Below are 26,159 nucleotides of genomic sequence, written 5' to 3' on the forward strand. Positions count from 1 at the left end.
TAATTTTGAAGGTGTTATTTATTGAATACTTGATTTAAACCAGTTTAAGATATATTGAATGGCTATTTAAATTTAGTTAAAGCTCGAATATTTGAAGTTGAAATCCAAAGGAACACACAACTGAAATCTAGAACTGTGTTTTGAACATTTTATGAATGTCTTTCTATTTGCCCCGCTTGAGGAAGGCAATCAAATCAGCTCGGTCCTCGGCTTTCTTCAGTCCAACAAAAACCATTTTAGTTCCAGGAATATATTTCTTAGGATCCTTGAGATATTCATCCAAATTTGATTCTGTCCATGTAACGCCCCTACTTATATTTGCATCAGTATATTTGTAGCCCGGAGCAGTGCCGCATTTACGTCCAACAACTCCGCTCAGATTAGGTCCAACTTTATGCTTGCCACCCGCTTCAATGGTATGACATTGGGCGCATTTCTGAACGAAAATCTTTTTGCCATTATCTGCATCGCCGGCCCCCATATTGGACCACCGTCAACAACTTCTGCAAGAAAAATGAGAATGAGAAGGAACAAACAGAGAGAGAAAGCATCTGGCACTGCCGCCTTAGTTTGAGAGCTTTACGTATTACACGGAGCCTTCAACGCATTTGTGCCTCAAGGACGTTAGTGACATAAAGTGGGTGGGGCTGGCTGACTGGCTGGCATGTTGGCGGGAGGTGGAAGGTGGGAGGGGTGGCTCATACTAGCTCTTATGTCATACAACAAAAGCCTACATGCCAAGAGCTCCCAGAAGCCACGCAGTCTGCCAAGTTAATTGCCCAACAACATGACTTTGACTATATGGGTCTACTTTGTGTCTATTGCGTGACTTTCGACTTGGCGCTGGGCATGCGTGTGATGTCTTTCCTCCTTCTTCCCCTCTGTCTCCTTTGCCAAAATCAAAATCGAAAATCGGCATAAATATATATCATATCAAAAATAGTCTCGAATCGTCATAGCCACAGGAATGTCTATGAATAATATTTTTTGAGATTCTCGTCAACTATTTTTAGAAATAATTTGTCTGGGCTTCTTTTCATGGGCATCATTTTTTTTGTTTGTGAATTATATTTGAGCAAAATAATATTTGAATATATTTTATGAGTTTTTCATATTTATTTAATGTTTACTCATAATTTTTCAAATTAATTAACCGTTAAATACATATTCTGTCCGATTTTTTAAAAAGAGCCAAAAATAAAAAATGAGGAAATCGAAATAAAATCGGAAGAAAAAAAGGATGTCTCCTCTTATTGGTAACACAAAAGAAATAAAAAATAATATGTTTTGAAAATTAGTTGAACAATGAACAAAATAAATTATTTGTGAGGAATCGTAAAGTTTCAAATGTTCAAATCAATTTTAATTTCTGCTTAAGTATAGAGACAGATTTTGTCTCTAAACATTTGAACTAAAAACAAAAACAAGCGCAAATCAAAATGTATTTTTATTAGTCCAAAAACATTTGTCATTTAATGGATGAATGTATTTTTTTTCTGGCAAATGTTAAAAAGGTTTCTAATTAAAACTGTTACCATATTTCCCTACCTCCTCCCCCAGCTCTCTCTCTCTGACGGCTATCTAAACACCATAAATTTATTTTTTGCGCTGATTAATTTAATTGGTAATACAAACTTTGATGACAACTGCTATGAGAGGTGGTTCGGTTAGAGGGGGTGGAGGAGTGTGGGCAAAAAAGAATGACAAGCGAACGTCAGCAGCCGCTGCTGCTGCTGCTACGCGCATTTCTCTCACTCTCTGTTCCTCTTTCTTGCTCTCTTTTTCTATCTGTGCATGTGCATCTATGCTCTTTGGCTCTGGGGCTGCACAGTAAAGATAAACAGAGATAGAAAGAGTATTGCATATGCCACAGGAAGAGCATAGAAAGTCAACTGCAAAACGCCAAAATTGGGTCAAGTAAAAAAAAAAACACCAACCAAATAAAAAGGGAAAATGAAAACTGAATAAAAATGGTATTAATAAAGAAAGCAAGACGCACACACACACACACACACATTGCACTCGAGAACTTGGCGGCATTTTTGAAATATGTAGTAAAAAGGAAATGTTAGGTAATTCAATTAGCAGATAGCGGGTAGCCTCCCTCACGCCCATCCAGTATTTTCCACAGGCCCCATCACCCACCACATGGTCTTTCAAACATTCGATACCCTAGAATCCAGTTAAATAGGGGATATTGGATAACAGAACAAAAATAATTATTTCCCCAAGTTAATCAGTAATTAAATATTAATATTTTCAGAAAAATATTCTAACAGGGTATTCTTAAAGTCATTAACTTGCCTTATCAAACATTTCCTTTCAATTAAAACGCATTTTACGCACGATTCTGCTGCCATTGGTGGCAAAAACAGATGCCACACAAACAAAAACACAAAGCGAGAGGGCACGTAAAATCCAAAAGGAAAGTTACAAGAGAGTGAGCGAGAAAGAGAGAGAGGGGAAAAACGAAATTGGGAGATGGAAGGCATTCGCATCAGGTGTCCATATCCTGCTGCTGACCTAACCTAATTTGTGCCCGTCGAGCTTCATAAATTATCTGCAGCCAAACAACAACTAAGACAGAGTTTACCCCTTCTTCTCTTTTGGGTAGTAGTTCCCCCACTACTCCATCATGGCTGACCCCCTTGACCACTATAAATAAATGGCGCACAAAATTAAATTACGCTTGAGCTGACCACACTAAGAGGACAAGGAAAAAAGGAGACAGAGGGGAAGATTTGTATGTGGATATGGCCAGAGGTAAATGAGGTTATGTAGGAATTATTGTTTGTTAGATCTATTGCTGCGGAAGTCCATAAAAAAGGTATGGATGTACATACATACATATGTACATATGTATGTATGCGGAATTGAGGTCAATGGGTTCAAAAAACAGACCTTTAGAATAGAATAAAGGATATGTATAGGACGAGATACACAAAAGCAGAAAAAGGATTGAGATTTTTGGATAAGCTATCTAAATAATTAAATACATTTTAAAAGATTTATGCATTTTGGTTGAAAGAGTTATGTAAACTTTACCAATTAGATCAATTATTTCACAGGATACTATGGTCACCGAGAGTAAAAAAGGAACAGTCTTGGAATTTGTTCTATTTTCCTGTCTAGGAGAATGATCCCAAAAGCATTGCTCAAGTGTTCGAATAAATGAAAAGGAGGATAATGAAAAGGAGAAAATTGAGAGAAAATAAATATGTATATTCGTACTAATGGATATTGATTCTTTTTAATTAAATGTAAATACATATGTATGTACATAAATCCGTACAAAAAAGTCCACATGTACGTATCTAACCTTAAAAATCTAATTTCTCCTACCTATGTACATATGTATGAAACAGTCTCTCCTACCGCCTTTTCATATTACATATACAAAAATGTGTGCCAAAAAAGGAGACAAGAATATCGTGAAAAACGAAAGTTTACGGCAAGAGAGAAATAGTACGAGAAAGAGAGATAAGAATCAACCATTTTTAGCAGCTGAAGAAAAGAGAAAATACGTGAAGATGAAATGGTTAAAAAATGTGCTAATTTATAACGGTCACTTTAACAGTTATATGTAGGTACCGTTACATGATGGAAAAACTAACGAAGCCAATGAACGAATTTTCAATTTGTTTTATGCAACCACTTCAAACTGCTCCTGCCACCAAGCCACTTTCGCAGGGTTACTATAGTGATAGATGAAACGGTTTTTATTGCCTCTCTAATTCTCCAACTAACCCCCCTCTCTCTCTCTCTCTCTCCCCGGAATTCAAATTGACCACTAGAATTCCAGTTTAATCAAGCAGCCATAACTTTCGCATTTGTCCCCTTTATCCATCCTCCTCCTTCTTGCTTTCCTCAGCGGTCACGTCAAAATTTGTGCTTTGGCTGTTGCGCAATTCGATTTGGCTTTGATGTGATGCCGGAATAACCCATCACAAGGGCTCCACAACCCCTCCTCCAACTAACCCCCACCCACCCACTGCCATCAGTATTTTCATTATGTGGCCTGCATAGAAATAACAGAATGGTGGGGGGTAGAGGAGGGTAAGCCCCCTAAATTCTTTTTCTTTCATTCATTTTGTGTTTCTCTCATTTCTCTTTCGATTTTATTATTGTGTGTGTTTCCAAAATGTTTATTCTACGCGCTTTCTCAGAGGGTGCTGCTGCTGCTGTTGCCTTTTTTTCAGTTTTTCTAGAACGAGGTCGCTGACTGCCCTTCAATGTGTGAGACAAGCTAACACTACCCCTAGCACACTATACCTCCCCCGCCAGCCCCCTGTCAAACTATATATGCCCTCCTTGCCCAAATGCTGGTATCCTTCAGTACAAGTTACATAAGCAGGGAAAAAGTAACAGACATAGCGAAAAGAGAGAGAGAAATCAAGAGAGCAAATTGTGAATGAATAACGGTGTCCCCCCCTACGCATTGGAACAAATGCATTGCTCTGTAGTACAGTGGGCATTCGATAAACATGCATATACAGAACAACCTGTAATGTTGAATACATAAATTGGTAAGTCGAAAACCAGATAATCCTTAAATTGAATTATTCAAATTGATGCCAATAACGCAACTGAAGTTAATATTAAAATGAAAACTAATAGAAGTCTTCTTGTGTCCACTGTTATGTTAAGTGTGCGTGTGTGTGTGTGTGGAGCTAGTTTTACCAAGGGGAGACTATGCTTACCTTTGCTTGCTCTCTTTAGCTCTGCTTGTTGCTTTGCTCTCACTCGTTCTCTCTCTCTGTTAACGCTCAGAGCGACGAATGGACAATTCTGCTATCGGGGAGCACCACAAAACAGCGGCGAAATGCTTCAACGATTCAAAAGCAAATTGGAGCTCGCGGTGTACCGTTCGTTCTTTCTTGGTTGTCCTCCTCCGTGTTGTAAATTATTTCGCGTCTTTGCCGATTGTTGGTCTTCTCCGATATAACGAAAAAATATAAGCGACGTCCAACGAGTTTTAGCGACAATTAAACAAGTATATATATAATACAATATATATATATTGTATATGTCTGTAGAGGAACACAACGTTTTTGTTGAACGTTCAATTTGTTAGAAGCGTTACACGTACACCTTCGGAAATTTTCTGTCTTCTGAATCAAAAAATTGAACGACAGCTGACTGCTGGAAAAATATTCAACAACAAATTGTCAAGGCCTACTTGAAATCGAATAAAAATAAATTCAACGTCTTAATAAAAGCTATCACAAAACAAAAAAAACGGGCTGCCAACTTGCAGTTGAAGGTAAGTTCAGTGTTGTGTAACGACGCTAAAATGCGTGTCCTTGTCCGGATGTAGAGGGTGTCCTTGAAAAAAGCAAAGCAAAAAACCACACACACACACACGCAAAAAGAGATGCCAAGAGTAATAGAACGAGACAGCAATAGACATGGCTCTCTTTCACACAATTTTACGTAATCTGTGCAAAGAGTTTTAGTTTTCCTCCTCTCAACTGGTTTTCCTTCCATTTGTTTTTATGGTCCGAAGTTCTCATCTTATTTTTTTTTGTGTGTGGATTTGAATTTCTTTCTATTTTTTTTGTAATAAATTAAAAAAAAAAAAAAAAGCTTTTGAGACTTTCACTTTTATGGCTTAGGATAAGCTGCATTTTCCACAATGGATGTGGGGGGTAGGTAGGTGGGTCAGGGTTGTGGGTGGAAAAGAAAAATGGCAATTGTTGCTTTTGTTAGGGGAAAAAGTAAAGAGAAATTGATTTTCTATGAGCCAGATAAGTGCCAGAAGATGCTTCATGTGCAACTTCATTTTCATTTCATTTATTTTTTGGTCTGAGAATATTATATAAGTAGGAAAAACTTTTCCCACAAGCTAATCTATAATGAAATCTTTAAATTGAGTTTTAAGGAATGTAAATATAGTAAGCCTGTTGACTTTGTGCAAACTTCAATTTCTTCATTTGAAAATTTATCAGAGTTCTTAAAAGAACCTTTAATTATATTATGCAATCTTTTCTTAAAAACTTTTCTTGAATAGATAAGTTAGAAAAACAATTTTTAATGGTGTTTTTAGGAATCTCTTTATATAGATAATCCTTGAATTTGTTATGCATATCTTGAAAAACAATTAAAATATTTTAATTAATATTTTAAGAAGTGGCTTTGGTTTTAGTTCAAGGTGATTAAAACAGAAGACAAATTTTATATAAAGTTGACTTAAAGACAAAAAGATTTTTCAAGCTGTAATAAGTTTAAATTAACATATATTGTTGTTGTTTTCCCTTTAAAAGGAAAAGAAAAACATAAAAAGATTATCGTATTTTTTGTTTTAGTTCTCAGGATTATTTCCATATTTTTTTCCTTTGAAGTTTTATTCAAGTTTATACACAATATGTTTGTATTTGTTGTTGTTGTTTTGCGTTTCTTTTGTTTACTTTGTTTTTCCCTTTTGTAATAAAAGATAATCTAATTCTACAGCAAAGTTTATAAAAGGTTTTTCACATCGGTCCATATATACATATGTATGGACTCCAATTATGTCACTCCAGATACACAAGCAAACATATGATAATATATATGTATGTATGTATATATATTCTCCTTCTATTCATACTTCTTTCAATACAGAAAAGTTTCCTTTGAGCTTCAATTTTCCATTGTTTGTTGAAAATTGCTTTTTTTCCTCCTTATTGTTAATTTATCTTTTTTTTGTTGTGTGTACTATATATATGTAGTATATGCAGTTATAATATAGGCCGACACGCCTGTTGTCGGCTATCAATTTAATTAATTTGCTTAATGCAATTAAATTTATAATTAATATTCATCAAACGTTATTTTGAGTGAGTACTCAAATTAAATTTAATGACGAAACTGACCATTTAATGGTCGCATTAAAAACAATAAACGCATCTTAAGTTGGCCATCAATCAGCACATATACATATATATATATACATATTTATATTGTATATGGGACATGCTCTATATATATAGGTCAAACTTTTATCATATCATAAAATGCACTTGCTGTGCTTAATAAATTCCATATGTTCAACCAACAAAAAACAAAAACGTAGGACGAGAGACAAGTTATCAGAACTTGTTGTCGTTTTCATATCAACAGTTAGAAAAACTCCACGAAAAAAAGTTGCAATTCAAAGGAACGACCTAAAGATACCCTGTAAACTTCTTAGGAATAAAGTAATAACGGACACAGGTCTTAAGTAGGATCTAAGGAAGTAAAATGGGGGATAAATGCCCTGTAAAGTATGTAATAGTATTCGCTGTTCTCAATCTCATAGATTCGACACTTCACTAATATACCCATTTCATTATTAACTACAGGGTATAAGAAGGGAAATCAATATTTACAGGTCAAATAAAGAAAACGAAGAAAAAGAAAAACAGATTAGAGCAAATATTGTACGAGATACGGGGAAAGCAGAGGCGTATAACTATTTTCTGATAAGCGCACTCCCCCCCCAGCCTTCCCTTCCCATTCATCTCTGCCCCTGCTGTGGTGCTTATGAAAAAGAAAGGAAAAATAAAGAACAAAAATTGACTAAAATAAATTGCCGGAAAAGTGAAAACCCCAGATGGGCGTAAGCATTATGATAACTGATAAATAAAGTGGGAAGAATAAAACATCATCGAACAGTGGGAAGGAGTGGGGCCAGGGGAACAGAGTTCAGGCTAATGTGTGATATCTATTTGAGTGTATATTGTTATATGTTGAGTGCCTTGAAGTATCTGTCATTATTATTATTTTCTTTCGTACAAATGGTTTTGTGTTTTTATTGCCTTCGGTTTGTTCTTTTTGTGGATGAGAAGTTTTTGATAAATTAACGAAATAAAACAGAAGGGAGAAACTTTTATTAAGGCAAAGAAATCAGTAAGTTTTATTAAAAAGTTTTTTTGTTATATAAATGTTTTAAAAACTTTCATAAATTCATTATTTACAAACCCATGGCCAATGCCAGACGTGAACTTACAATTTGGGTAAGTCCTTATATCAGTTATTTGTGTAAGAAAAGTCAAAAAAGAACCAAGTTTCTTGATTAAATTTAAGTATTTTTGGAAACCAAGATAATCTTTAATATAATTTTGAGATTAGTAAGGATTTTTCAGAACTTTTAAATCAATTACTTTGATGAAATTAAATATGAAAATTAATAAGAAGGCCGCCTGAGAAGTCGGATACATCGGTTTTTCGAAGAATTTCGTGACTTTCATTTCTCTTTACGCCTATTTAGTGAGTCTTCTAGTATTTTTATAAATATTTATACATACAAAATGGCCAGCATCGAAAGTGTGTTAAATTTTAAATATAAAAATGCCTGAAACCTTCTCCTCCTCCGCCTAGGATCAATGTTATTCGTCTTTAGACAATTTCTTCTACGGCTAATTTGATATATTTTGTATTCGCAATCTATAAATTCAGGAATATGAAGAAAAAGATCTTACAAATAGTCAAAAATGCAAAAAAAAAAGGAAATAATTATGTCGCCTTTTCTTATTTAAGTCAAAAATTTGATTTTCAAATAAATAAATTCCAAAAATCAAAAAAAAATTTGAGCAAAAATTTGTAAGCCAAACCATGCAATAGAATTTGTTAACTTTAACTAGTATAAACAATTGTCCAAACTTTAGTAAACAACTTTTGTATGTACATATACATATATGTATATACATATATAAATCTATATATCCTACATTTTGTCCTCTAAATCTTATTCCTACGCTTAAATAATAAAAATGAATTTACCCACTTGAAAAAACGTATAAAAATATTATAGCATTTGAGATTTTTATATAAAACCCTTTTCATTTTCCTTTTTAAATCATTATAATGAGTTACAGCCATATCTTAATACCAAATATTTGCACAGGAAAATCAATTGAAAACCACTCAATCTTAACGAGCCTTGGTTGTCACTCAAATCTTGATCAAATTTTCTGCTGTTATGTTTGAGCTTAGTTACAGAAAGGAAGACTGTCAAAGGGTGGGGGGGGAGGGCTCAAAGGTCTCTACCATTTGATGGCTTTGACTGATTGCGATTAGCTGAAAATTAATGACTAGACATTAGTTAAGGCTTTCAATAAGCTCAAAACAGAGAGAGAGAACAGAAAGGGAAGAATGAACCTTTAAAACAAACAAATGGAACACAAGGATGGGGCATAAATTATGCACAGAAATTTACACATTCAGCTAAAAGAAACAAGCAAACAAACAAACGTAAAGTAAAAATAAGGATAAAGAAACAAAATGTATAATGTATGGAGAGGGATGGGCAGGGGTAAGAAGTATGAAGGAAAATTCATTAAATTCCAGAAGCGTGTCAAAATGGAGTAAATGGAAATGGTTTTAGGAGACGAGAGACGAGAAGTCAGTACATCTCAACTCTTGACAGACAGCATGAAGTAGGCGTGGCAATGGGCGTGTGCTTGGCATGTCAATTAGATATAATCGAAAATCGATAGACCAGAGGTCAACCAGCAGCAAAAAAACAAAAAAAAAACCCCAAAAGGAAAAAGCAGTTTTCATCTAATATGCAAAAAAAAAACCAAATCAAATGAAAATTGAGGCCCCAACTGCGTGTGGCCATAAAATTATACGAAGTCATCATTGTTTACTCATTTGCACTTGAAATGAAAAGAATTTTTCCACCTAAATTATGCATTTGCCATGAAAACACTCGAGTGAGAGAAACAAGAAGAGAAACGAATTTTCCACCTCCTCACAACAAACACACACACGGTTTGAAAATGGGGAAAAGTCATTGAGATATTCAAATAGTTTTTATGGCAAATCATTTGAAATGCATAATAAATAAATGATTTATGAATAATTTAAAAGATTTCATTTTAAAAAAAACCTGAAAATTAACCGTTTTATAACGGTATCGATCAATAATTAGAAGAGAATCAAATTCACTTTTGTATTTATCATTATTTTTTTAAATACAAATATAAGTAGATAACCTTTAGACCTCTAGACTAGTTTTTTTTTTTTTTTTTTTTGATAAATTATCAATAAAAATAACGAAATACCGAAATGATTATGGTTTCGCTTGCCTTTCTTATGAACTAATTTAAAAACCACTAATTATAATTATTAAAACTTAATTATAAGCCGCAAGAAACTTGTTTTAAATATAATTTCTGGTGTTGCTTTTCCAATTTCATTTCCATTTGTGTTGTTGTTTTTTTTGTTCGTCTATGGCCTTTTCTTTGTCTTTATTGACTCATTTAAATATTCATTAGGTTTGGTTTTAATTTATTTAAAACAATTTTACGCCCGGTCATAAAAAAGGCGGCCTAAAATTGTGGCCATTAGTTAAGCTGCCGAACTGCGACATGGCCGCAATTTCTTATCAAGGCAAAGGAAACGAAACAACAACTCAAGAAACACTTGAAAAAAACACAACAACAACAACATTTTCCCATCATTATGTAAGCGATTGTAAGTTGAACTATAAAATCATGAAGTTGCCCTTTCTTAACACCCGTCCCCTTTATCTCTCTCTCTCTCTCTCTCTCTCTCTCTCCCTCTCTCTTTCTCCCTCTTTCTTTAAGCCCTATACACAAATCTAGTTCTTTTCTTTTCCTGCTAATGAGCCGCTGGCCAAGCAATTTGAAGTGAAGTTCATTTAGCTTGCTATACCCTAACATAATTAGGGTACCTATCATTAATTATAAAAGCAAGTTGTCAAATGCAAAGTTAATAAGCATCGATTTACCACAGTAGTAAAAATTTATCTTAACAGAAGAGAAAAATCGTTTAAATCATATATATTGTTAAATATAATGAATATCTTAGATTCAGCTGGATCGGACTACTATACTTGAGCTACTTTTATCAATAACTTCCTGCGATTATTCTAAAAGTTAATATTTTTTGGCAATTTAGGGCTGGAGAATTCCTCAAGATTGAGGGACTATCATATACATAGATCCCATTCGAAAGATTATTCGAAATAGCGATCAATGACTTCCCTATTAATAATGCCCATTATCGTAAGAATTGATATTTCTATGTTTTATAAAGACGCAAATGTCTGTGCCAAGTTTCATAAAGATCGAGTGACGTTACCATATAGTTCCTAAAGAAACGAATAGTAGAAAACAACGACCTTAACAATAATTTTCTACTTTTAAGCAAGTATCCAAATAAATTTTGTAATATTATAAGACAAAATGTTGTATAAATGTGCCAAAATTTTATCAAGATCGGACTCGATATAAAGCGCTTAACCAACAAATTATTTTGTTTAGAAAAACTGTTTTAGTTCTTTAGCGATTATCTCCAAACTTAACTCTTAACTTATCCAAGTAATAATCTATAAATCTGGTACAATTATTCAAAAACCAATTACCATATAATTATATTGTCAATCAGATGTGAAAGGCTATATATTAAACTGTTATGACAGAATTTCGACTCTGTAGATCAAACAATTTTTTTCCTAAATTACTGTTTACCTTTCAAATTTTGGTATTCAAAAAACTTATTTAATAATGTGTTTTGGACAAAAATTTGGCATTTTGGCGGTAAACTCGTTCTGAGGAAAAAAATTGTACCAGTTTTAAAAGTAAAATCTCGGTTTTTGGATGGGTAATTTTCCTATTTCGACCACCAAGTAGAAGTAGAGTTGACAGAACAAATTAAAGTACAATTCGATTACAGTAAAGTACACTTTAAAACTATAATCTATATACTAAAAGAATCTTTACATATTTCTGATGTTACTCCTAATAATAATACTGAAACTTCTCTTATACACAATATCGTGGAACATTTCCGTCTATAAAGCGAATTCGGAATAGGCTTTGTTTACTGTAATTGGATGTAATAAAAATCAAATTGGTTTTAATTTTCGGATTCCTTTGTCCCTTTAGGGAGAAGGGAGATTAAAAAGGTTTAAAAACATTCCCAAGATATCGAATTCTCTCTCCGTTTTCTGGATCTTATTTGACTTTTGTAAGAGTACAAAACTTTCATTACTGGTAAAATTAATTGGTTGGTCTCACTGTTTATGTTGTTGTGTGGCCTTTTTTTTTTGGTTTTTTTGTGGTTATTGTTTATTGGTTTTTTTTCTTCTCTTTGCTTCCCTAATTGTTTATTATTATTGCTATCTCTCTGTGTGTTTATGTGTGCGTGTCTGTGCAATAATGATTTACTATTTGCATTTGTATTTGCTCTTAGTATGTTGCGTATACGTAATATTTGCTATGTGTGTCTTAGGTCAAACATGAATGGCAGGAAATGGATATGGCTGTGGGCAAATGAATGTCTGGAAAATGCTAAAATATACAAATAAAATACAAATACAATAAATTAGTAAAAGTACCTTACATATATCGAGGGGGAAGGACTGTTTGTATGTGAGGTATGAGTGTGTGTGTGTGTGTGATTGAGATAATTTTGTGAAAATTTGATTATTCCCGTGTCCATAATGTTTTTCAAATTAAATGCAATTCCATTAAACTAAAGACATAATATTTTATTTAACATGTTTATTTATATGTGTCTTCTCCATGTGTTTGTACATATTTGGACAATAAATTAAATAGTTTATATTATATCTTCCAGCAAATGTAGAAGATAAAAGTTATTCAATAAAATGTATTGTCGTTTGTATTTAATTGTTGACCTCTATGCCAAAATATTATACATTTAACATTAAATTTGGCTTATCAGAAATAGAATTATTTAAATAATTGTATGTTTAAATTCTTTTAACCTAATTTCTGAAACGAGTTATAAAAACATTTGAATTTTATTAGCTTTATTAACGTTTTCATGAGTAGTTTATTGTCCAATTGTTTATTGCTGAAATTCATTAACTTCTTGAACTAACTTAACTTACAATGAAGTACTTATAAAATTCTAATAAAACAAATGTTATTGGTTTATATTCATTTCTTCTTGAAGAAATTTTATAACTCCAAAATTAAGAGACTGTTTTTTGAAAAGAGTTATCAGAATTAAGATTTTGTCAATAAGAACAAATTGAAATTTAAAAAATTTTTTTTTAAATGTTTACCCTGTAAAAAAGCAAATATTTAAATAGATAAATTACTATTGGTTTTTCCTTTGGACATCATTTAATTCTGTTTTCATGTAGCTAAATTATACATTTCTCTCTAGGCCAGCTGACAGTTGGACCAACAGCTGTTGGACACGATCAACTTAACCTGTCTCTGTCTCCGTCTCCGTCTTTGTCTATGTCTGACCCCACTTGTCTAGCTCCTCTTGCTCCCCTGCTTATCCACCCAGTTTTGTTGTTTGTTTTTCTCAGGCTTTTTTTTCTACTGTTTGTTTTTGTTTTCTGTCTTGTGTCTTCTCTTTACGAAAAGCTACCTAAAGCCGCAGAGCAAGGTAACAATTTTTTTTCTTTTTTTTGTCGTTGTAGTTGTTGCTATTTTCAGGTAATTTACATGACAACACACGTTTCTAAAGTCAGTCAAGAAGAAGAAGACGACGATGTTGTAAAAGTAGAAGAAAAAAAAAAGCAAACTATAGAGGCAAAAAAATAGTAGCAACAACAACCACATAGCCATTGTAAAGTAACTTGTAGATACAATTCATTTGTAGATGCAAGTTAACTAGACTGTTACAATGTCGCAGTTACAAAAACGAGTGGCATGGCGGTGGGGGGGAGGGGGAAAGAAAGGTGTGCAGAGAAAAAGGGCACTTGCTATATACTTATATACTCTATGCCCTACATAGAGAGAGTATATTATCTTTGATCCAAATAAAAGCCAAGAAACTGCATCTTAAATTTATATGACATACAAAGTGGTTTCCCCCTTTACGGATTTAGTTCATTGATATTGAATTGGATTATTTATAGATTTGGCTAGATAAATCACATCCTTTTGGATTCATATGAGGTCATTTTGATGGAGTTCGATTTTTGATTTCGTTAGGATTCTGTTCTGGACTAAAACATTTTTCTTTAGTTCGATTTTTTATTGGTTTCTACATTTGGCTGGAATTTTCAAATACCTATATTTGTTTTTTACTCGTGCCATGTCATAATACATATATTTCATCTGAATCTAAACAATCTAACAATTATATAGACACTCTTTATATATCCTTGGAGAACTTGTTATACAATTAGTAAGATCTTTGTAAAACAGAAAAGAAGGCGTTTCCGAAATCCTATTTTAAATTCCATATTCAAAATATTTATTAACAATAGTCATTGCTTTTAAGCCGCCTAGAAATTAACCATTAAAAGATGATTCTTTCAAATGTAACACTAACAAGATTGACCTCGACCCGGCTTAAATGTTAAGGTTGACAAAAATTTTCAAAACTTTATATTTTTCAACTTTTTATTTTTTCAACAATATTGAAGCAATTTATAGAAAAAATGTTTGAAATGTTTTTTGATTATATTATTCTTTCGATTCTACGATTTTATTTTTTTTTTTTACATTAAGAGCTATACTCTTTTTATCACTCTAATATAGAAGTTAAGTATAATTTCATTTTTAAATTTGGTTTTAGAAAAATTTTGAAATTGCCTGGAGAGAGAGGTAAGCCATAAGGTATTCCAAGTTAATACGCAAACCCCTATAATTCAATTGAAAATCTTTGAAAAAGAATTCAATATTACCTACTACATATTTCAATAAATTTCCCCTTAAAATGGTCCAACTTTCTTATGGTAATCTTTTCTAAATTTACATTTTTCGTATCATTAATTCATTTTAAAGTCACAGCTTTCTCATTTTATTCTAGTATAAATAACTATTTGGGAAACTTTTAGTTCGAACTGTTCCGATCCCATAATCTGACATAGATTTTGGTTCTGAATTGTTTATAAAATAAAAGCAAAAAGTTTGATTTTTTTTTGAGTATTTTTAATTTATACTTTATTAAAATATTAAGATTCTGGGATTTGAAATTCTTTCTAGATAATAATCATTATTAAAAGTTTAAATAATTGTTTTAAGGGTATTCAAAAAGAAACCCTATTCGTAAAAATTAAGACAAAATTGAGAAAATTGATATAATTTTCACTTTTTTATTATATACGAAAAAAAAATTTGGATTAAATTCGAATGTTAATACAAAATAAATATTTTCCCTTTATTTTTAAAGCCATTTCAGGGAATGTTAAGCTTCTTTCTACTCCCTTTCAAAGACATTTCAAAAAAGTTAAAAATATATGTATTCCTAATATCTATTTAATGATCTGTTGAGAGAAAGTAAATATGAAAATTTGTGTTTAAAGTTTGCCATAGACAAATGTGGCATTTAAATTGTGAAAAATCCTTAAATACATATTTACTTTTCTACCGTAAACCATATCGTATGGCTCTCTTAAGTTTTAACTGCCTACAAACCTTGGGTTTAATAGGAAAATCTTGTAAACAAAACCCCTTGGTATTTTATGGGTTTCAGTTCGATTGACTGCTACTGCTACTGCTTGGTCGAATGCGTGAATGAATGACTGAGTGAGTCAATGAGTGGTTGAGTGAGTGTCTGAGTGAGTGAGTGGTGTAAGTGCGAAACCGATAGGGCATAGAAACTTCATTGCAACCGCAGTACTTTGTGGTTTCGTTTTGTAAAATTGACTTAGGTTTGGGATTGGGACTGGTACTGGGTTTGGGCTTGGGCTTGGGTCTGGGCCTTTTTAGTATGTTGCTTTGCTTGACTGCAATTCTGGGCCAAGACAATGCTGTTTACTCTTCGCTTTGCGACTTTTCACAGCCTCTGCTGCTGGTTCGTTTACTGTTACAACTGAAAAGACTGAAAATTAGCATTCTTATAAATATTTATGCCATAGGAAAACATTAAAGTCGTCTCTCACATCATGATGTAACTGAAAACTGGAAAAAAGAAGGAAAAAAAAAACAAATTGTTAATATTCATAGCCTTCTAATTGCCATTCAAGTTGAACAAGTCTCTCTTGAAAGCCGATTTTTCATGCTCTCTGATGTCATTTCAGATAGATTTGTTGTTTTTCGTGATCTCGTGGCACACCCAAGAGATAGATCTTCAAGGTTTCATAGACAATTGACGAAAAATAAAAACAAATGCGTCTCGAGTGTGACCTAAAATTATAAACTATTTGTTGTTATCGAAAGAGTTCAGGGGGCCCGCTTGTGGAGTATTGTCATCTGATTATTATCTCGGTGTCTCTCGGGTTTAGGTCGTTTACTAGGCATGACAAGTGATATTGAAGCCTCATTAAAGACGGATGTTTGCTGTTAAAAGTGGGTTGAACCGTTTGTCCGTTTGTCGCCCATTCTCTCGAGAGGTGGCTGCAGTTGTGGTCTGTGGTCATATGTCAGTCAGCGGAGCGCTCAACTGGCACGCGCTAGTTGATGCCTGATAACGTTGCATTTGAAATGCAATTGAAACCGCCAGAGAGAACAACAACAACAACCAGAGTCAGAGGAGATGAGACGACAATGTCGTTGACGGTGACGATGACGATGATGATGATGATGACTATGGAAGACAAGTGACATGGCAGGAAGATAGCAATGAGAGTTGGGCAATAAAATGGGGCAGCCCGTCGGACAGACAGACTCCCTGCAATAATAATAATAATAAATAACAAGCCACAACAATGAACGGTGATAATAACAACAAACGGGTGGAAAGATGCAAATACTAAACTTAAGCATCAGTTAGGCGCAGCGGGTCTAATGAGAATTGCCATTAGCGTTAGTCGAGCGGTACTTTTTAAATACGCTTTCAATGGCTTGTGGGATAGGTCAGAACGTAGGAAAATTTAAAATCAGATCTACTCTAGTTTCAGAAATTCATTTAATTTTCAAGCTTTTTTGGAATTTTTATATAAAAGTTCAAGCATTTTTGAAATTAAACATTGTGTTGGAGCAAGTTAACAAATTTAGTTAGAAACGAATTGAATTTGAAAATAAGGATATGCCTTATATATTGGCTTAAATTTTAAACACAATTTTCTAAACTAACTTTTAATATAATAATGTGGGAGTGTTTATGAAAAATTCCTGTGTAGACAAATCAAACAAAAACAAATTTCGGGTGTTCTTATTCAAGTGGCTGGCAGTGTATGTATAAAAAGGAATCTTATAGTTTTGATTTAAAGTTATATATTAAAATATAAAATAAAATATACCGAAACACAAATGTTTTTTTTATATTTATTCACAAAGGCAAAGCAATTTACAAATAACTTAAAGGTCTCTAAATATTTTTCTAAAATCAACAAAGTGTAAATTATTTAATTCGTTTCTTTAAGTAAACCTAACTACAATATTTTGACAATTACATATACAATTTATCAAAATTAACAAGCTATTTCTTCTATAAATACAGGGACATATAAGGGACAGGGTAAGACACTGTATAAACGGTATTTGAAAGCATTCCATTCCCTTCTAACACTTTGATAATGTACTTTATTATTTTAATCAATCAAAAAATATCATGAAAATAGACTTGAAAATGACTTAAATTCTTGGCCGGGCTGCAAAAGTAATTGATTTTGAGAAGTGACAAATCTTCTTTATTAAATAACTCCCCCTTAAATAAAATAACAGTTACTAAGAAGAAAACCAACAAAACATTTTCTCAGACGAGGTATTCCGACGATCCTGATCTCGACTTAAAACAATATAAAGAAATGATCAAAATAAGTCATTACACATTTTTTTTTTGTGAAGACTAATCGAAGGCGAATAAGTTTGCTTGATAATTTATTAACTATATTTACATATATTTAGAATTTGACCGATGTCTTAAACGGCTTATTTATAGTCTGATTTGGCTTACACGGTTTTCCCATATACAAATTTTTAGTTCGACTTACATGATTTTGTCGGAAACTTATGTATATACATACCTTGTAAAGCGAGCTGCAATTGTATATATTTATCTTATCTAAATAATTTTGCCTAATTGTGTATATAAATTCAAATTGTTTACTGCATGGTATACCAAAGTCGAGGCGACATCAGAATCGAATGGATATTGGCTTTAAATAAATACAAAAATGTACAGAAAATTCTTGGAATTTTATTTATGAGATCATTCGGAAAAGATTTGGATGATACTTATAATTTCGTTGAGCATTAGATAAAAATCATGTCAATGTGTAAGTGTTTTGGTTGTGTAGTTCCTTTCAAAAATAGCCGCATACATATATTTGTCTGTATTTCCATGAAAGTGTGGAAAAACTCATTAACAATTTGTGAAAGTCATAAAAAGTGATGTTCTACAATTGTGTAAAATGTATATATGAATAAATATTTCATTCGATTTCATTCACAAGAGTTGTTCGACGCCCTCCACAACGTGTCAACAACATTTTGTCCCCTTTCACCACACCCCTTTATCCCCTTTGCCACCTTTCCAGTTCTGTTCTGGCTGACGATTCTGATGATGTAAAGAGTTGAAAAAGTAAAGAGAAACAACAAAACTTTTTAGTAAATGTGTGTGAAAAGGTGGAATGAATAGCAGAAATTGATAATTGAATTTGGCACAGGCTCAAACTGCATTCAATTTTGTTGTTGTTGTTGTCGTTGTTGTTGCACACACAGTGTGAGTAGCCAAGTGGGTCAATGTGAGCGGCTGTTCGTTCATTCCGCTGTTCGGTGTCGAGCAAAAAGTTATACAAAATTGATGCCAATTAGAAATTAGAATTGCCAATTGTAGAAAACCACAGAATGAATAATAATAATACAAAAAAAAGTCATCAAATTGATTTGTGTGCTCAAGAAAACCCAAAAGTTCATCTCATCATCAAAAAGACTTGATGAAATTCGATGCCCTTAGGATAAGGGGCGCCATACGCCATCTAACTCACCGTATAATCCTCAAGATACTCTTAATTTAAGGCCAATAAAAACATCACGTATACGCCCCGTTGGCCATGGCAATAAAATAAATGTATCTCCAGGAATTTTTTTTGTCATCGATCCGCATAGACCTCGAGACACTAAAGAGAAGAGCGAGCACAAACACAGAGGAAGGGTAGGAAGGGAAGGGGAAAAGTTCAATCATTAGTTTTAGTTGCTGGTAGAAGGAGAAGAAGCAGGAGGAGGAGAACACACATGACACACAAAAATGAAAATGGAAATGGCTACAAAGTGTCGCTCACTCGCTCGGGGGGGAGAGGTGACAACGTGGGCTGCTTTTTGTGGCGCCCACGTTTAACAGCAGCTGCATCCGTCGTCTCCATAAAAGATTAAAGCGCAGCGGCAAAACCAAGAAACATTTTTCTTTTCTTTTGGAGCAAGTCAAATGGAACGACCTCGAGATACCCGTCGCAAAGAAACATTCAAACTTCCATTATTTTAGGGACTTTGCAGTCACAAGTCCCCTTGTTAAGAAGTTTAAGAAGTTTTGAGAATATTTCAATGGCTTCACTCAACAATCAAATGATGTCCTTTATGCAAATCCTTTATCAACTCACGATTTTCACATCATCAACATCACTTTAAGAGGATCCACTTTCATATCATAACTTCAAAATATTTCAACCGATGATAATTTAAAACATTGCTTCAAAACAAATATATACATATTAAAGAAATGTCACAAATATTTCTAGTCGTGCATGTGCCCCCCTTTAAGCAATGGTTTTATGCAGGGTATATGCAGGAAAATATTCTCTCGTCATTCCATTCCAGTCTCGAATCCCGAATCCATGCCATTCCCAAAATGTTTCTGTCAAAGGAAACGAAAAGGAAAAGCCGAAAACGAAATAGAAAACCAATGTAGTAGAAGACAGAGGAATGTGAAATGAGTTTTTTTTAGTTTCCAGAAAGTCGACAGATAATTTACATACGAAAAATGTAATTTTATTTTTTAAATAGACAATTTAATGCTCTTTGCAAAACTTATTTCAATTACTTTTGTGATTTTCGAATCTGGTAGATAGGACTTTGTTTATTTGCCATAAATACCATCAGCTGATTTATAAAGTTTTTGGGAATTTTGCGTCCTGGGAAAGAGTTAGGAAGAATCGCGTTGATTTCGGATTCGTTATTGATCTTTTATCTTGGGTATGAATTATCCACATATACTGCTATCTACAAACACTTTAATTACTTACTTACAAAAAGTACTTAAACTTAAATTTCGAAGAATATAAGATCGTTTTACTTCTTTTCTTTTCTTTGGTAAAGAGCACTGAAAGTAAAAATGCGTGGGCGTTTCTTCTTAGAACAAATCATTTTTTTGTTGCCGACTTTGTTTTTCTGATTTTGTTGAACTAAAAGCTGTCGCGTGGTCTGTGAGTATCGTGGCATATATATGTACATATGTACGATATATGAATTTATTTATGAGCTGACTGCACTTTTTGGGCAACGACAACTGCAAATGGCAAAGAAAACAACAAAAAAAACAAAAACCTAAAACGCTGAGATTGTAAAATTGAAATGGAAATGGAAATTGAAATTAATTGGTAGCTCATTTCTATTGCACAATTACAAATGAAATGGGACATTTGTTCGGGGAATGACGAGAAGACAGGATTTCATTCAATTAAACGAAACATCAATTTTGTTTTTTGACAGATACATTTGTATCTTTATCTCATACCCCCCTCTATATATACATATCTCTCTGTCTCTGTGTCTCTCTTTTTCTCCCTGTCTCTCTCTCTATGTGTTTGTGTTTCTATGTAACGAAGCGTTAAGTTTGTCATTGAAGCGCATTTTTCTGGCTAGTTTTGGTTAGGCACACATTAGATCAAACTTAAACTGGAGCAACAATTTTCGATACGGTTTCATTTTTTTGTATTTTTTTGGCATATGAGGCAAGGTCATCTTAGTATGTATGAATGTGTGTGTGTGTTTAGCTTGAATGGGTGTGGGAGTTTTGTTGTTGGGGGCGGAACCATTAGAGTTGAGCAACGAAATTCTCAAATTGAAACTAGTTCCACTTTTTTGTCACAAGAAAGATAAACAAAGTAAATGATATGAATCTGAAATGAAATGGAAATACAATTGAAATGAAGTTGAAATTGAATTGAATGAAGTTGAATTAAAATAAAATTGAAATATGATTGAAATAAATTTAAAATACATATGATTGCAATGAAATTGAAATAAAGTTGATATATGTAAAACTGAAATACAATGCATCAAAATTTAATGACATGCAAATGAATTAAAAATGTCATGAAAATGATATTGAAATGAAAAGTAAAGAAATTGAAATGAAATGGAATTGATACTAAACAGAAATGAGAAAGAATGAAAATGAAATAGAAATCAAATGAAAATAAATCGGAAACGAAATTGAAATAATTTTGAAATCAAACGGAACTGAAATTGAAATAGAAATATATTCTTACCATGTTTTGTGTATCATCAAATTTGATACATCGATTTTTTATTTCTAAGATATGATTTTATATATTAAAAAGCTTTAATTTATAGCTAATAACCATAATTAACTATCATTTAAAGCTTTTAGTTGATTATTATATTGTGATTATAAGTTTTCAACCCTAAATTTTGAAATAACATAAAGAAGACACATGTTTCAAACAAATTTATAATTGCCAATATGTTAAGGACCTTTAGGTCAAGTTAAACTAGGAGAACCTCAATTGAAATTTTACTTTATATACCATAAATACAATTTCCCTGTTGGAAGAGGTGAATAGAATAAGTTTTATTAAGTTATTTTAATATTAAGTGGATTTTCTCTGGATTAGGAGCAAGTAGAAATTGCTTTCGATTTAAGTTGTGGGAAGTTGCAATAAGTGCAAGTTTATGGGTTCGGGCAAGGATGTTTTTTGGATGTACAATAAGTGTTTTATAATTGGTTATTTCATTTTAGACAAGTAAAAGTAATTAATACTATAAATTTATTGATTAAATACTTTAACTAAACTTATAAAATTTAATATGAGGACTAACTTTTCCCCACGTCTACATCCGAGGAAATTGTTGTTTATTTTGTTGCCAGTCAGCAAGTCGTTCAAGTCCTTGGGGAGATTTCCGGGGATTTGCTGACTGTCGTTCAAATGTCACGATTGTTCAAGGCATGGGCTAGGGCATGGGCAACCACTTCTACGCATCAAGTGTATGTGAATGATGCTTGGAGCATAAACTCATTGAGAGTGCCAGTGGCCACTTGAATAATCTCATTCTCCCTTTCTCTCTCTCTCTTGTTTTCATTTCAGGCAATTTTTGGTAGATACTTGTTGTCGGTTCTTTGTTTCACCCTTACTTACCACACGTAGCACACGCCCACAATTTGTGGCGTGCGCAACCAAAAAAGGCATCAAAACGACTTACTCCATAATGAAGATGAGCTCGCCGAGGATCATGCAGCAGCAGCAGCATCAGAAACGGAGTAGTAAATCCTCAAATTCCTCACGGGTCTCAATGACCACCTCAACGGCTGAGGAGAATCTAATCGAATCGAAACTCTTCAGTTGGATGAGACTTTTCCGTTTCGCCTCATTGCTATGTCGTGCCGAGTAGATGGACAAAATCCAGGAAAAAAACGGGATGCATATCCCAAAAAAAAAAAAAAAATAAATAAAATCATTCAAAAAAAGAGAAAACAAAAATTAACACTATATTAGATACTCGTACTAGTTGCTGCTTTTCCATAACACTTTCTCAATTTTTTCCCAGCAATGTAGTTCTTAAGTCAAACACACAAGAAAATTACACTTTACATACATAAACAATTACATACATATATGTACATACATATGTATGTATGTATGAATGGAAAAAACAAAAACACAATCTGTTAAAATTTAATTTCAAAATTTTCACAATTAAGTCAATTTTTAGTGTAAATTCTTCTTTCAAGAGGGGAATTTCTCGCGCCTTTCGTACCTTTTGTATTGTAATAAGTCAGAGAAAACAAAAACCAACATTGAATAGAAATCATAAATGAAACATAATGAAATTACAATAAAAGCAAAAACAAAATACTTATGTAGTTTACTTATTTTCAATTTCATTTATTTGTTTTTTGCGGTTCTTTTTTTTTTTTTGGTTTTCTAAGTTTTAAAAATGGAATAATTGAAATACCAATCATAATTGCGAGGAGGATCGCGAGCGCAAGCTTCGAACTTGTATGATAAATATATATTTTTGTAATTTACCACTGTTTTTTGCGTGTCACAACAGAAAATGGCAATTAAATAGATAAATCTACAAAAACATACATATACATAAATAAAAACAAATATACATATATATGTAATAACTAAAAATGCAAACTGCAATACCTAAACAATAATAATACCATGTATACATATACATACATACATATTAGAGGAATATATTTACCATATACATACATTATATATATATATATAAATAAATAAAAAAAATAGTGTCAAGGAAAACGCTTCAACACAAATCAAATTTAACATTCACTCTCAGCATCTGCAATAGTTAATGAATAAATTGCATTTATTATAAAACCCCCCCCAAACAATGTTGCCAATAAATCTGCAATATGCAATAAAAATTTATTTGACAAGCCCTCCTCCACCCCAAAGAAGAACAAAGAACAACAACTAGTAGAACAACAAGAAAATTTTAATTATTAATTAGTTAGTAAGCGAATCCTGTACTAAAAAAATACAACAAAAAACCAAAAGAAAGCCAACAACAACTACTACAACACACACACACACACAAACACATCATACATAGAGCAAAAAATGTTGAAGTCTATGCAATAAATTGATATCGAGCAATAAATAAAGTCTTTAAACTGTTGAGTGTTCAATGCAATTAAAAAAAAAAGAAATGAAGTGTGTATTTTTGTCATTAATAAGCAAAAAAGTAAGTTTAGGTTACTTTCAAATTTGTCATTACGTTGTTTTCAGTATCAATCCTAATTGTTGGCCATATCAGCAAATGAAGCTAAAATTTTTAAATTTGCCGGCTTTGCTATCTTCAACAGCTGTTACAATCGATATCGATACCTATAAACCAGCTGTTGCCATAAAAAGAACTGGCCATACTAGCATTGCCGCGCCCACTATTTTGTTTACCAGTATTTTTAGTTTAGCCGCATGTGCTTAGAATAAACAAATATAAACAAAACACGCAAAGCATGGAACAAACAAAACCATTTTACGACTTTTGCATACCATTCAACAAAGATGAGAAGATTATGAGAGCCATACTCAAGGAATTAGTAGAGCGTAAGTCATATTAGAATTTATTAAAAAAAAATTCAAATAATGTCCTTTTAGTTGGCTACAAAACAATTGCCATTGATCAAAGCTTTGATCACAGCAAGAAGGAGGCCGGCAAACGTGGATCTGAAATGTTTCCCGAACCACATGCGATTGAACACTTACGCAAAGAATTTAACGATAAATTGAAAATATTGCAACGTATTACAATTCTTTATGTGGATGTAAATGTTTCCCATGCCATGGTGAGGACAAAACTTAAAGAAGAATTTACAATTATATGTAGATTCAAAATATCCTTTTTCATTTAGAGTGTATCCTTGAATTTGCGCAAATTTAACATAATCGCTGGTCAACCTAAAACAGATGCAGCATTGACAGTAAGTCGGTTTTATTATTAATCACATTATGTCTGCTAATTGGTAAAATATTTTCTAAGCATTGTTGCACTACTTTTAATGGTGATATTGTCACCTTCGATTCTGTGGCTGGCTCCCGTTTGCTGGTGAACCGGAAAGCGTATCAGGTGGGCGTACGACGTGGTCTCTATTTTGAAATCAAATATTCTCCAGCCATAGCCGACTCGAATAATCGAAAGGATATGATTAAGATAGCTCAAAACTATTGCACCAAGGGGAAATCAAAAAATATCATATTCAGCAGCGGGGCTTTAGATGATTTTCAACTTCGTGGGCCCTATGATGTGGCCAATTTGTAAGTAAGGAGCATAATCTTGATGAAGATTTATTAATTTAAATGTATTTTGCAGAGCATTCATTTTTGGCCTGTCTGAGGATCAGGGTAAAAATGCTATTAATCGAAATTGTAGACAATTATTTTTGCGTGCCGAATCTCGTCGGTTGGGTAAAACCATAATGTTCGTCAAAAGTCAAGGACCAGTAGTTTTTTCAGAAACTTCCGAAGAAGATATGAGTGAACCGGATGTGGAAATTAAAAATGTAAATGAAAATAATCAGCCAAAACCAAATAAAAGACTGAAACTTGGTTAATGTATAAAATAGATATGAATTTTTATTAACAATTTAATATATGTATATTTTGTATTTAAACTTCGTTCAATTTATCATATGTTTGAATTGAAAATATATTGTACTGCAATCATTTTTAACATTTCTGAAAATGCATACATAAATTGATTTGATTTAGCAATTCAATCATTTCTTGTATCGATAATATTAGCTATTGGTGAACCAATGAGTTATCGATATGACTTAAGACTATTACTCGCACCCTTAGGACTTTTACTCTCACCCTTAGGAGTGGAGAATTGGCAATTTACTATCGAAAATCTATCGAAAACAAAATGGAGGTCTTTGATGTGGTGCGTTGTCTGTGAAAATTGCTGCTAGAATTTTAATGTTAAACGGTAACTTAATGTGCAAATTAATTAATAAAAATATGAAAAAAATGCAATTAAAGTTGCCGGCAACTAAATGCATATGAAATTCCCAAACAAATTAAACGTATTTAAGGCAGAAAATGCATTTGAAAACTCTTCTCAAAGAAGAGAGGCGACACTTGAAAAAAATGTGAAAATGTAAAGAAGAAGAGAGCGAACGAAAAGACGACGAAAAGCGACGAGAAAAGAAAAAAACGGCAACGGCCAAAAGAAATAAGTGTATTTCGCGAGACCGAGCGAGGAGAGTGTGAGAAAGAGAGAGAGAGGATATCAAACGACCAACAACGACTAAGGCGAAAAAGCAGCAGCAGCAGCCAATGTTCAATTTCAATTGTTGTTTTTCCTCTGCGGCTGTGTTTGTGTGGTGTATTTGTGTGTGTTAATTAATTGGCAAACAAAAAGAAAAAATTTCTAAATCAAATGAGAAATACGTATAATAAAGCGAGTGTCAGCAGCAGTGCATTTAAAACACATTACAGATTTTTGTTGTCGCTAATCTCACTTGTGTGTTCTGGTGTGTGTGTGTGGGCGAAAATTTCTCTTGTTGTTCAATATAATTGATATGGAAAAAATTAGCATTTTTTCTTTATGTAGTGTTTTTGCTAGCGCGTCGCATAA

General features: G+C 32.8%; 4 protein-coding genes across 4 annotated transcripts in view; 3 read left to right on the forward strand and 1 right to left on the reverse strand.

Annotated features, from left to right (window-relative positions):
• Positions 1-5,108, reverse strand: Cyt-c-d (Cytochrome c distal). The gene is made up of 2 exons (XM_068290398.1): positions 4,701-5,108; positions 1-503 (listed from the first exon to the last, which is right to left on the reverse strand). Exon 2 carries the CDS (start codon positions 479-481, stop codon positions 164-166), a length of 318 nt encoding a protein of 105 aa, XP_068146499.1. The 5' UTR covers positions 482-503; positions 4,701-5,108; the 3' UTR covers positions 1-163.
• Positions 4,839-23,691, forward strand: LOC137577044 (uncharacterized). Its single transcript, XM_068290409.1, has 2 exons — positions 4,839-5,263; positions 22,130-23,691. Exon 2 carries the CDS (start codon positions 22,251-22,253, stop codon positions 22,431-22,433), a length of 183 nt encoding a protein of 60 aa, XP_068146510.1. The 5' UTR covers positions 4,839-5,263; positions 22,130-22,250; the 3' UTR covers positions 22,434-23,691.
• A 232-nt stretch (positions 23,692-23,923) lies between these two features.
• On the forward strand, positions 23,924-25,191 carry Rpp30 (ribonuclease P protein subunit Rpp30). Its single transcript, XM_068290148.1, has 5 exons — positions 23,924-24,127; positions 24,179-24,366; positions 24,433-24,501; positions 24,561-24,835; positions 24,891-25,191. The coding sequence occupies exons 1-5, from the start codon at positions 24,037-24,039 to the stop codon at positions 25,129-25,131; spliced, it is 864 nt and encodes a 287-aa protein (XP_068146249.1). The 5' UTR covers positions 23,924-24,036; the 3' UTR covers positions 25,132-25,191.
• A 235-nt stretch (positions 25,192-25,426) lies between these two features.
• The window catches only part of kis (kismet), a 44,847-nt gene continuing 44,114 nt past the window's right edge, over positions 25,427-26,159 (forward strand). Inside the window, 1 exon segment of the mRNA XM_068290759.1 lies at positions 25,427-25,508. The gene's annotated coding sequence lies outside the window, so the exon portion shown is untranslated.

This window comes from Drosophila tropicalis, unplaced genomic scaffold, assembly GCF_018151085.1.
Source record: "Drosophila tropicalis isolate 14030-0801.00 unplaced genomic scaffold, ASM1815108v1 contig_1187, whole genome shotgun sequence".
Taxonomy (NCBI): domain Eukaryota; kingdom Metazoa; phylum Arthropoda; class Insecta; order Diptera; family Drosophilidae; genus Drosophila; species Drosophila tropicalis.